The 12,449-nt window shown below is 46.6% G+C and overlaps 1 protein-coding gene across 1 annotated transcript in view; it reads right to left on the reverse strand.

The window, feature by feature from the left end:
* Positions 1 to 12,449, reverse strand: part of SEC24C (SEC24 homolog C, COPII coat complex component) — a 53,877-nt gene that overhangs the window by 16,319 nt on the left and 25,109 nt on the right. The window contains 8 exon segments of the mRNA XM_048503095.1: positions 228 to 344; positions 2,581 to 2,674; positions 3,844 to 4,035; positions 4,453 to 4,577; positions 5,530 to 5,645; positions 6,510 to 6,648; positions 8,041 to 8,168; positions 11,075 to 11,186. Of these exon segments, the coding sequence (XP_048359052.1) occupies positions 228 to 344; positions 2,581 to 2,674; positions 3,844 to 4,035; positions 4,453 to 4,577; positions 5,530 to 5,645; positions 6,510 to 6,648; positions 8,041 to 8,168; positions 11,075 to 11,186 (1,023 nt within the window).

Raw genomic sequence — 12,449 nt, forward strand, 5'->3', positions numbered from 1 at the left:
AGACAAATTTTCCACTGAAAAAATCGATGAAAACCAAAAGATGAAAACCAAGGGCAATGAAAACCAAGGTTCCACTGTATTTGGTAAAAAGTGTGGGCAGAATATGGCAGCGCTTCCAAACAGACGGAGGAAAAGAAGGAAGGGGAAGGTTAAAGCAGAAACAAGAACCTGTACTGGGCCAGGTAAGTTCTGTCACAGAACCTTAAAGAGCAACAGTGATCCATTACCTTTTCTTTATCTGTGTTGATCAGCTTCTTGTCATCTCTGTTCTTTAGCTTCCCTGGCGCCTCTGCAATTGGCAGTGATGTGTGAAATATGAAGAGCTTGCCTGAACACTCAGCTGCCTGCAAGAGAGTAGGCAGAAGCAAACGCAAACGTGATTGCGGCGGGACTCTCAAAGACTCTCAACTGTTCTCTTTTGCACTTTTTGTACGAAGGCATTTTAAGAAGCAACAACACTTCAGGCCTCCTTTCCAAGAGTGGCAGGTGCAGGACTAAAGCCCCGTCAAGATGGCTGCCGCCAGAAGCTGTCATCTCTGCAGCATCGACTCACAACAGGAGAGACCTGTCAGGTCAGGTAGGAAGAATGCAGCTCTCTCAGAATATTTAGGGTAATGGTCAACAACTATGAGGACAGTCTCCTAGGAGTACTCTGCCTATAATAATCTTCCTAGGGCTTGGCACGTTCACGGAAGCAGCTCAGTAGGAGCCTACCAGCTTTTCTGCCAGCAGAAGAAGGGGGGGGGGCCCTGTTTGTCAGGAAATGTGGACAAAAGTGAGTAAAAAACTGGTGAGACAACAGCTGAAAGGATCTAACCCACAGCGTATTCCCTGGGAAGAGCTTCCAGCCAGCAAAAGGAGCAAGGAATAGGGAAATGCTCACAGCAGCGGATGTTTAGAAGCTGCAACCTGCACCTGCCAGCAGTTCCAGAAGCCCACACGGCCTTTTCTGGTCTACAAGGCGAAACTCCACTTTGCTTGGAACTCAAGGAGGCTTGGGGAAGACAAATGGAACGCGTTGCACTCTGCCGCTCAATTATTTACTCAGTGTTAATGTGCAAAAATCATGCATGAATCTAGCCAAACATACGTGAATACAGTGCTAAAATACTACCGTGTTTCCCCGAAAAGAAGACAGTGTCTTACATTAATTTTTGCTCCCAAAGATGCGCTATGTCTTATTTTCAGGGGATGTCTTATTTTTCTGTGTTCTGTTCGTCGGGCATGCTTCCAAACAAAAACTTTGCTACGTCTTACTTTAGGGGGATGCCTTATATTTCGGACTTCAGCAAAACCTCTACTACGTCTTATTTTCAGGGGATGTCTTATATTCGGGGAAACCAGGGTATATAACAATATTACAACAAGATATGCATATATGCACATCTATACAGTATCATATTTCCATTTGTGTGCATAAACCCTGGTCAGATTCTTCATTTAACATGAAACAACGCATTCCGTCTTTCTTCCCCTGCTTGTAATGTTGCACTCGCACCGTTTTTGTTCCTTGCTCAAGGAGGCTTGTCAAAGTGCCAGCCTATGGTTGAGAGTGCTTTCCAAATTGGCACGGTGTGACGAGAGACTTCCAAAAGTCAACCAAGGACTAGAACCCTGACCATCTGCCATTAACACCTACAAAGCATCCCAAGACGATCTCAGCCAATGTAACCCCTCAGACTTTTAAGCAGGAGGTTAAGAGCTCGTGTATCTAATCTGGAGGAACCGGGTTTGATTCCCCGCTCTGCTGCTTGAGCTGTGGAGGCTTAACTGGGGAATTCAGATTAGCCTGTACACTCCCACACACGCCAGCTGGGTGACCTTGGGCTAGTCACAGCTTTTCAGCGCTCTCTCAGCCCCACCCACCTCCCAGGGTGTTTGTTGTGAGGGGGGAAGGGCAAGGAGACTGTAAGCCCCTTTGAGTCTCCTGCAGGAGAGAAAGGGGAGATATAAATCCAAAAAACTCTCATGTTAACCCCTTGTTAACATCTGTGGATCCTGCCGTCCCTCCCCTCTTTTAGGGGATTGGTTAGTAGGTCGCCTCTTATTGTATTATTTATTGTATTTGATATTAATACAATGATTCAAAGGCTATAGAGCCATTTACTATGATTTATTTAAGGATCTGAGATTTATTGATTTTATTTTGTGCTCTATTTGTATATTCATGTTCACCGCCCTGAGCCCTTCGGGGGAGGGCGGTATATAAATGTAATAAATAAAATAAAATAAATAAATAAATAAATAAATATTTTCTGCCTATGTCAGCATAGTGCACAGCAACGTTTCAACAGCAGATGCACAAGCACAGCAAAAATTAACAAAAGGTGGCAGAGGTCGCAAACCCCAAGTGGTACAACAGGCCTATGATGTTCCCCTGCGAATCTCAATGGCCCGCAAGTTCCACTTCATGCATGCTTTCAAAAAAAAAATCTTGAACCCATTCGAACCTCCGCTGCCGTGCCACAGACACATTTGCCCATAAGCACAAAGACAAAAGGAAGAATGTCAGACACAGGACAGCAAAGCAGAATGACAGAACACGGAAAGGGTCCACTTCAACCAACAGGCAACACAAACCTTTAGAGCCTCCATGCCAGCCTGAATCACTGGACCAAACACGGTTTCGGTTTCTCTTGTATCGGCAAACATTTCGGGGATTTGGTCCAGCAAGCTGTGAGCAAAAGCACGGTAGTCAAAAGGCAAATACGACGTCTGCAAGTAAAGAACTGAACAGAAGCAACCTGCTAGATCAGACCAGTGATCCCTCCAGTCCAGCATTGCGTCTTGCGCACCGAGAGAGAGCCAACCAACAGCTGGTTTCTAGCCCATGAGCAAGATTTGGGGGGGGCATGAGAGTCAAAGTCGACAAAGGAAGCTTTCTCTCTCAAAAGTCCGTATTGCAATCTCGTTGGTCTCTAACATGCCACTGGACTGAAATCTAGCTGTTCACCATGGCTAGTGATCCCCAGTGGGTCTCTCCTTCATGAACCTATTTAATCCCCCTTTCAATACCCTAACCTCACCCACAGCCAGTAATTCCACAATTTACTCACCTCTGAATAAAGCAGTATCTCCTTTCATCTGTCTAGGGGTGTCTTTAACCATGGCTTCTCTCAGCTCATAAAGTTCATGAATCCATAATTCCATCAGCCCCTGCCAGCATGTTGCTGGCAGGGGCTGATGGGAACTGTAATCCATGAACATTTGGAGAGCCATAGTTTGCAGACCCCTGGTCTGGCCTATCACGGGTGCTTGCGTACTGAAGCTGCCGCTGCTTAACCCAACGGTGACCTTTAGAGAACTGAAGGACAGGTCACTTAAGAGTGACCAATTCCTCTCCAAGCCACTGAAAAGTAAATCTCTGCCTCCTCTTCTATTGGTGTTTTAATCACTTGGAGGCTTCAACAGAAGCAAGATTTGGGGGGGCACTTTGGACTTCACCATCTATAAAGAAAGCCTCTTCTTACAGTTAGAGCTAACCAGCCCCTTTTACTATCTTGAATGGTTTCAAAAGGATGCAGCTGAGAGATCCTACATTTCCAGGAAACTTTTACAGTCCCGCTTCTAGACTCCTTCCTGTCAAGTGCCCAGAAAGCTGTACAACACAGGCAGAAACATCCAACCAACAGGTGCAGACCCCCCCCTAATTCCCCCCTGCATCCCTCTATCCTTCACAAGTTATTATATTCATTTTTTTCTCACACATTTCCTCTAGGATTTTAACACTGGCTTCCCACTTAGTTTTAAGTATCATGGAGAAAAACTACTTCAAGGACTCAGCTAGCCTATTGGGACAAACCAGTGAAGCAACTCAATGTGCCACAGTCATTTTCTACTTACCTGGTGAAAACTGTGCGAGACTCATTTACATTCACCAAGAAGCCATCAAGCAGAGGCACAAACATATCTGCTACGTCGGACACAACCATCATCTGAGGCTGGGCTAGGGAGCTTTTCACATTGTAGAAGTGCAGAACTTTGTTGTAAGTGACAAAGCCCACCCGGATGGCTGATTCTTCCATGTTTCCTTCCCTGTAGGAAAAGAGGGGGTTGGGGTTGGGAATGACTTGCATCAGGCCTCCAGAAGGATCCTGAAGGAATTCTGTAACTAGCACAGATCTGACATTTCTAACAGATAATGAAATGGCCAAATATAGCCCTCACAATCAAGGTCTCTTTAGAAGTGTGCATCGATCTCATGTTTTGGATCCAGACTAAATTTTCTGCCACCATTTTTCCCACCCTTTCAGCTACAGGACCTGCCCCCAATTTGCTTCTCATGTCATTTCTGCAGGTCACCCCCGCCCCCCCAAGCAGCACTTGGGCGGGGGAATCAATTGGCTTCAGAAGAATGGCAGAGGGAGGAAAGATCTGCTCCACTGGATCCTCACCTGGATCCAACCCACTGCTTTGAATCACTTCCTTTCAGGAGCAACCATTTCATCTTACCTGGGCAGGTAATCCAGGAGAGTCTTCAACTCTTCGCATACCAGTCTTACCAAACCACTCCTCACTGCATTGTACGACACATCAATCATGAAAATAAAGGCAGGAGGGTTGGGAAATTTGTTATTCTGCAGGAAAAGGTAGCAAAGAGCGTTATTACTAACACACACAAGCCTTTATTGGCATACAAAACAGGACAATATTTTAAAACAAAACGAAGTTTAAGAAATACAGTTAAAATTACTAATTTCCAGTATAAAATTTGCAACAGTTTCACAAAAGAGCACATCAGAGCTGTTCAGGAGATTGGGTATCTTATAACACTCTTGCCACTGAGAACATTGCAAGAAAATGGAATTCATGTATTTCATGCGTATCTTATTAGATGTATAGGTTCAGGGACTATGGTATTCCAGATGTTCATTAGAATTAGAATTCCCTCTATCAGCTCCTTACCACTTGGCCATGCTGGCAGGGGCTGATGGGAATTGTAGTCCATGAACATCTGGAGGGCCATAGTTTGAAGACCCCTGATTTAGGGCATACAAACAGAGAATGGCCAAGTGTTTCAACCGTAATCAGATCACATGAACAAACTCTTTTAGAACGTTCCATATTCTTGAATCTTCCCTCCAGGAGAGCTGATGGCAGCACATTACATCTTGCAGTAGCCAAGGCTCTCCTCTGCGTGGGATTAATGTTATTACTAACACACATATACATGCACTACAATTATAACACAATGACACTCCAGGGCCACAGCTCATGTTACCTTGCCCCAATACCTATGTTTGCTATGTCATAAGAGGGCTACAGATGGAACTTCTGAGACACAGTGATCTGAAATCAGTGGCGTATTTGCCTAAGGATGAGGGGTACCCTCTGTCCCCAAGCGCCACTAACCTGGTCACATGGGAGGCGCAAAATTGGTCCCCCATGTGACCAGGAAGACCTGCTGCCTTGTTGTCTTCAGGCGCCCTCGACCACACCAATGTTGTTGTTGATACATTCTTCTCTGCCTATCTGAGTGCTGGGGGAAAGGCAGGCGTATACTTTTCTTGGACTTGAGAGAAGTCATACCTTGCAATAGTCAACAGTGGCCAAGAACTCATACGACCCCAGTGATAACTCAGGCCGGTCATAGTAATCCACTCGCCTGCCAGTGTGATCCAGGTGCTGGAAGTAGTGAGCTGGCACTGCAGAAGGGAGGAAAAAGCACACTGAGCTCTTTCTTACCACCAAACATGATTACCCAGCCAAGGGAATGGCAGGCTGCAGAGACACTCCAGGAAAGGTATGACTCCTTTCTGGATCCTGCTCGGCTCTGGGACAGCTGTGCGTCTGCAGCTCCTTCCTTCAAGCAAGTTGTCCTGGCAGTCAACCGATAATTGCAAGCATACTGTTATGTTGGCATATGTAAGTGAACCCATAGGGTAACCTTGTACTCAGCAAGAAACACATATGAACAAGAAGCACAAGCATTGCAAGATGCAAACACCAAGTGCGAAAAACAGCTGTTTTAGAAGAAGAAGAAGAGTTTGGATTGATATCCCCCCTTTCTCTCCTGTAAGGGGACTCAAAGGGGCTTACAAACTCCTTTCCCTTCCCCACTCACAACAAAGACCCTGTCAGGTAGGTGGGGCGGAGAGAGCTCAGAAGAACTGTGACTAGCCCAAGGTCACCCAGCTGGAGTATGTTGAAGTGTACAGGCTAATCTGAATTCCCCAGATAAGCCTCCACAGTTCAAGTGGCGGAGCAGGGAATCAAACCCAGTTCTCCAGATTAGAGTGCACCTGCTCTTAACCACTACACCACACTACACCATGCTGGCTCTTTAGCCATCTCAACTGTCAGTCCAGAATTCAAAGCTCTTTAGGCAACAGCAGCAATTGACTTAGCAGTGGTGAACCACCTCGGGGTGGTGGCAGTTATGTTAATTACCATATCTGCCTTAAATTCTGGGCTAGGGGTGGTCACCAGTGAGTCGCCTTCGAAGCTGAAGCAAGGCAGCCTGCATCCCTCAGTCTCCCCGACGGCCTCCGGGAAGGAAAAACACTCACCCTCGGTGACACAGCTGCAGAAAGCGCACTGGAACCTCCGTCCACCCTCAATGAACTGCATAAAGGGGCACATGTAGGCTTTGCACCTATTGCAGCGGATAGGACCCGATTCTCCGTGGTCTACCAAAAAAGGAGGGGCCTGGAATGGAAGAAAGAGAAAAGAAAAAGAGAACGGGGACTGAGGCTATGCCTTCCTCCTCCTTCTCCCAGCAGGCCTTCGGTGCTTTCTTCGACAGTCCATGTCATCCAATTGACAAGGCCTTCTCTGCATGGCTGTAGCACAACACAGCAACCACCACCGCTGTTCTCCTGGGGGGGAGGACGGGGGCACAACAAGCGAAGGAAATTCCTCCCTTGGGAAATCTCCCCTCCCAAGCTTGCAACTGTTGCATTAATCCCACTCAAGGAAGACGGCACTCCTGAAACTTTTGGTCACAGACATTAACTGATTTGAAGTGTTCTGTTTCCTTCAACAGGTGCTAAGGTGCAGCTGCCGGCTGAGACTCTGGACAGTGGAAGAAACACTTGCTGAATTCCAAGAAAGCTGCATGTAGCGAGGCTTTAAGTGAAGCTCTGGGGAAATTTATCAGATTCCGAAAAAGAGCTGCGCCAACAGCATTTGCAACAAGCTCAGCACTTAGACAAGAGCGTGGTACTCCATGACCGAGTTGAGTTTAGGATTACTATAAGGCCGTAAACTGAGAGAGCGGCAGAAGTTGTGTCCAGTTTCTGGCTTTCCCTCTGAAAAGAGGGACAGGCTCATCAGAAATAATGATGCATTAACTATGGTTTGTCTGTGACACCCGGATGCATCCTACAAAAAGCCTCCAATCCAGGCTTGCTCTGACAAGCACTGCTTCCGTCATCTTTTCTCTGGGGAATGAATGAATGAGGGTGATGCTGTTGAAGGAGAAGAACAGTTGGATTTATATCCCCCTTTTCTCTCCTGCAAGGAGACTCAAAGGGGCTTACAAACTCCCTTTCCCTTCCCCCCTCACAACAAACACCCTGTGAGGTAGGTGGAGCTGAGAGAGCTCAGAAGAGCTGTGACTAGCCCAAGGTCACCCAGCTGGCGTGTGTTGGAGCACACAGGCTAATCTGAATTCCCCAGATAAACCTCCACAGCTCAGGCGGCAGAATGGGAAATCAAACCCAGTTCCTCGAGATTAGAGTACACATGCTCTTAACCACTACACCACTACGGCACGGCTGAACAGACCAGAACATCTTTATCTTTATCTTTATTAACCTTTAATAGGCATAGAGACCAGAACATCCAAAAGAGTGTATGATATGAATCCACAACCAAGACTACGGGTCAGTTCAGACAAAACATGAAACCACTGATTAATTCAACTAACCACAGCTGACCAAGCATCTGAATCAACAGCATTGACTGATACCTTAAACTAGGATCTGAAGCTGGTGTATCAACCACAGCTGACCAAAGTTTTATGTTGTAAATGAACAGAGAACTCAGTGGAGTGGCCCATGCTCAGACATTCACACCGAATTCAATTATCAACCTTACCTCTTCTGAAGGCAAAGTAGCCAAAGGTTTTATGACTGCAGCAAGAGGAACCTGGGATTGCTTGGCCATATCTGAGGTACATGGAATATTATAGGATGTACATCTTATGTAGCGAGGACTTGTGTTACCTGGAAAAGAGCAGGGGAAGAAATCATAAGAACATAAGAACGAGCCTGCTGGATCAGACCAGAGTCCATCTAGTCCAGCACTCTGCTACTCGCAGTGGCCCACCAGGTGCCTTGGGGAGCTCACGTGCAGGAGGTGAAAGCAATGGCCTTCTGCTGCTGCTGTTCCTGAGCACCTGGTCTGCTAAGGCATTTGCAACCTCAGATCAAGGAGGATCAAGATTGGTAGCCATAGATCGACTTCTCCTCCATAAATCTGTCCAAGCCCCTTTTAAAGCTATCCAGGTTAGTGGTCATCACCACCTCCTGTGGCAGCATATTCCAAACACCAATCACACGTTGCGTGAAGAAGTGTTTCCTTTTATTAGTCCTAATTCTTCCCCCCAGCATTTTCAATGTATGCCCCCTGGTTCTAGTATTGTGAGAAAGAGAGAAAAATTTCTCTCTGTCAACATTTTCTATCCCATGCATAATTTTATAGACTTCAGTCATATCCCCCCTCAGACATCTCCTCTCCAAACTAAAGAGTCCCAAACGCTGTAGCCTCTCCTCATAAGGAAGGTGCTCCAGTCCCTCAATCATCCTCGTTGCCCTTCTCTGCACTTTTCTGTGACTGATAGACTCCTGTAGCGTGTATGTGAAGTTTGGATTTTTTGCCCCTATGTGCATCACTTTACAAATCAAAGCTCTGTTCATCCACACAGGAAAGACCAAGGCCAGGATGTCCAGTTCTGAAGAGATGTAAGGCTTCCTGGTGCTGTTGAGCCTGGGTTCAGGGTTTAAAAAAACCCAAACTCTTGAGGTATGCAGAAAGGAAAAACTGGGGAAACAGCTCCAGAGTTAGGGCTTCTACTGGTGTTTTGCTATGATGGCAGTTAACTCCTGCAGTCCTGGATATGTCCCCCAAGCAGCAGGAAATAGAAGCACCCTTAATTCAAAATCTGATTGGACATGTAGAACAGTAAACTTAATGTTTGAGTGTGCCACATGGGAAGAAACGGTCAGATCCCAAACAAAATGCATTAAGGGACGGCCTCTCTCCATATTGCCCTGGTAGACCCCTCCGTCCTTCGGAGAGGAACCTCCTGGAAATCCCTGGCCCAAAAACCATCCGGCTGGCCTCAACAAAGGCCAGGGCCTTTTCAGTCCTGGCCCTGCCTGGTGGAATATGCTCCAGTCTGAGATTAGGGCCCTGTGGGATCTAAGTAGTTTCCATTGCAAAATGGAGCTATTCTGCCAGGCTCTCCCTGAGAGCCAGCTGGAATAACATCTTGGCCTCCCGGGGGTGGGGGATATGAAGGGTTTTAATAAGTTGCCATCAGAGCTGAGTATTTTATCAATTATTTATCTGTTTTAATTATATGTTTTATTGTTCGTTTTAAATTTTGTAGATGCCCTGAGCCCCTTCAGGGGAGGGGCAGAAATTTAATAAGTGGGTGGGTGGGTGGGAGGGGGGGAGAGAGAGGGAGAGAGAGAGAGAGAGAGAGAGAGAAAGAAAGAAAGAAAGAAAGAAAGAAAGAAAGAAAGAAAGAAAGAAAGAAAGAAAGAAAGAAAGAAAGAAAGAAAGAAAGAAAGAAAGAAAGAAAGAAAGAAAGAAAGAAAGAAAGAAAGAAAGAAAGATCCACCACACCATGGCCACACAGCCCAGAAAACCCACCAGAACCAGCAGAGCTGTTGTCCCGTCACACAGGGGCAGCCAGGCAGGGGCGGAGCAAGGGGAAACTGAGCCCGGGGCACGTGTGCGCCCTGCACCGCTGCCATGCCCCTGTCTGCCCCTCAGGCATATGGGTGATCCCCCTGCCCCCCGGATGGTGCCTCCATCCCTATACTTCCCTGCTCGACTCACTTCCCTGCCATCCCCACACCGGCACTCTACTGATGTCCAGTTTTTTGAAGTGTGCTGGGGGGACATTATGGGGGAGGGTCATGTATTTTGAGGAGGGTTAGGGTGGGGGATAGTGATGGTTTTAAAGTAGATTTTACTACGATCTGAAGATTGTTTTACAACTGTACTCTAACCAGAGACTTCAGTGATAGGCGGGAAACAAGAGCACAAACAAACAAATGAATAAAGAAATTACAGGCAGGGTGGAATACACAGCTGAATAGTGGGACTCACTCAACACCCACCATTTTGCGGGGGAGGTTTGGGGGACTCCCGACCTCCCTCCCTGTGCACATCAGGTTGGCATCCCTCGCAGCACTCTTCCCGGCCTTACAAACACTCAGCCATTTTATAGGCTTGCTTTTGTATTAGGCTTGCCATACATCTTTGCCAGCCCCCATGTCAAGTCAGAAAACATATACTCAGATTACAAAATGAGCGTCTGAGCCAGGCAAACAACTGGCACCTCTTACGAGTTCACACCATAACAAACCAGTTCACTTCTAATGTTCTAGAACTCTTTTTGGTGCTTCCTACAATTGGTTTTCCAAGTTAAGGGAACAGAGGCTCCGACATGGTGGTCTCACACAGACACACATTTTTAAGAAACCTCCGTCTAACTCAGCGGTTCTCAACCATCCTAATGCCGCAACCCTTTAATACAGTTCCTCATGTTGTGGTGACCCCCAACCATAAAATTATTTGTGTCTCGTTTCCTGAGACCATCGGAAATGTGTGTTTTCCGATGGTCTTAGGCGACCAAATGAAAATTAGATTCGCCCCCCAAAGTGTGACCCTGAGTTAGGGAACCCACTTGGGTCTAGCAACTCATTCCCTTGGCAACTCTGGTGCTGGCACAAGATGGAGGGATGGGTGAGTATCTTTACAAACAGGAAGAATTCAGAGGACTTCTGAGCATACAATCTGGCGTTCTGAGAAGCACCAGAGGACTGTGTCTATGCTAAGGAACAACTCTGTTTCCTTTTTAGCTCACTCATCTTTGCCTTCATTAACATTATTATACCTTGATCTTTGACCAGGAAATTGGTAGTGACAAGGGGTGGGACTTGCCCACGGACTCCTGTGATGAATGGCTCTGATCCACGATTATTCCTGTCATCTTCAATTACTTGGATCTATGGAACAAGAGGCAGAAAGTTAGCAACATGTGGAAATAGCTTTCAAAAAACCTGACCTGTACATCTTACAAACTAAGCTGCTGCCAACAGGATTTACAGTCGGTCACTAAATGGTTTTGCATTTATATTCATTTGCAAGTGCCAGATGTGGAAGAAAACAGCAACCTACTCAAATACAGTGAAGCAACTGCCATGACAAAGTCTGCGCTTGCAGACAAGAGGCCCACTAGTCTAAAACCGGGCCCAAAATCGCCTTAGCCAATATTTGTTGCCTGTGCACTTGGCCAAGCTGCATTCTGCAAAAACAGAGGCCCAGAAAAAAGGCTCCATGCTCTGTTGAACACAGATCAGAACAGTACAACTCTGCAGTTCCTCTCTCTCAGGTAGACGGAACACATCTCTGAATACATTTGCCAAGTAGTCTACCCTCTCTTTCTGGGTCTCACTTTCTGTCCTGTCAAGCATAGACTAAGATTACCCAGACTGACATCGCCTTTGAAGTCCTGCCCACTATCGAGAATGTAGAAAGCACTAAATACCAACCACAGAAGTGAGCCACAATACATGAGTCTATAACCAAAAGGAGCAGCCACAGACTTCTGGGACTCAGACTTCTGCTTCCAGTTCCTTTGCCTTCAAAACCAAACAAGTTCCAGGTGCCCCTGCAATGTTTTAGGGAGCTAGGCTGCTAAAGCCCCACCCTTTGATGGCAACTTTTGCAAAGAAAGAAAGAGTATGGAAAAGGTTATAGTGCAGTGGTGGCGAACCTTTGGCACCTCAGATGGATCATGCCGTTTTAATTTGTCATTTTGCCAGTAATAATGGGCAGCGTGCTGCGCAAGGGCTGATGGGAATTGTAGTCCTGCTAACATCTGGAGATGCCAAGGATTCGCCTACCACTGTTATAGTCTGCCTTGCAAATTCTTCCGTTGCAAGGTAACTGCATGTGAATACCAGCATGGCGTCCTACTTCCCATCTGCTACTGGAAACTTCATTCTCCCTCTCCATGAGGTCTGTTATCTTCCTTGCATGCTCCCAAGGCAAGACCAGTCGCACCCGCACACTATGATCTGAATCAGGCCAGCGCGAAGGCTGGGCACCAAGGTCATAAGAAGAAACCTTCCTGTCTCCAATAAGAACCGAAGCAGGAGGTAGCAATTCAGTATGGATCCCTCGTGATTATGGGGACTCAACTTCCAGCCTGTTCCTAAGACACACCAACGCAGGGGCACTAGGCAAGTGACATTCACAGGTCTACC

The sequence above is a fragment of the Sphaerodactylus townsendi genome, linkage group LG07 (assembly GCF_021028975.2).
Source record: "Sphaerodactylus townsendi isolate TG3544 linkage group LG07, MPM_Stown_v2.3, whole genome shotgun sequence".
NCBI classification, from domain to species: domain Eukaryota; kingdom Metazoa; phylum Chordata; class Lepidosauria; order Squamata; family Sphaerodactylidae; genus Sphaerodactylus; species Sphaerodactylus townsendi.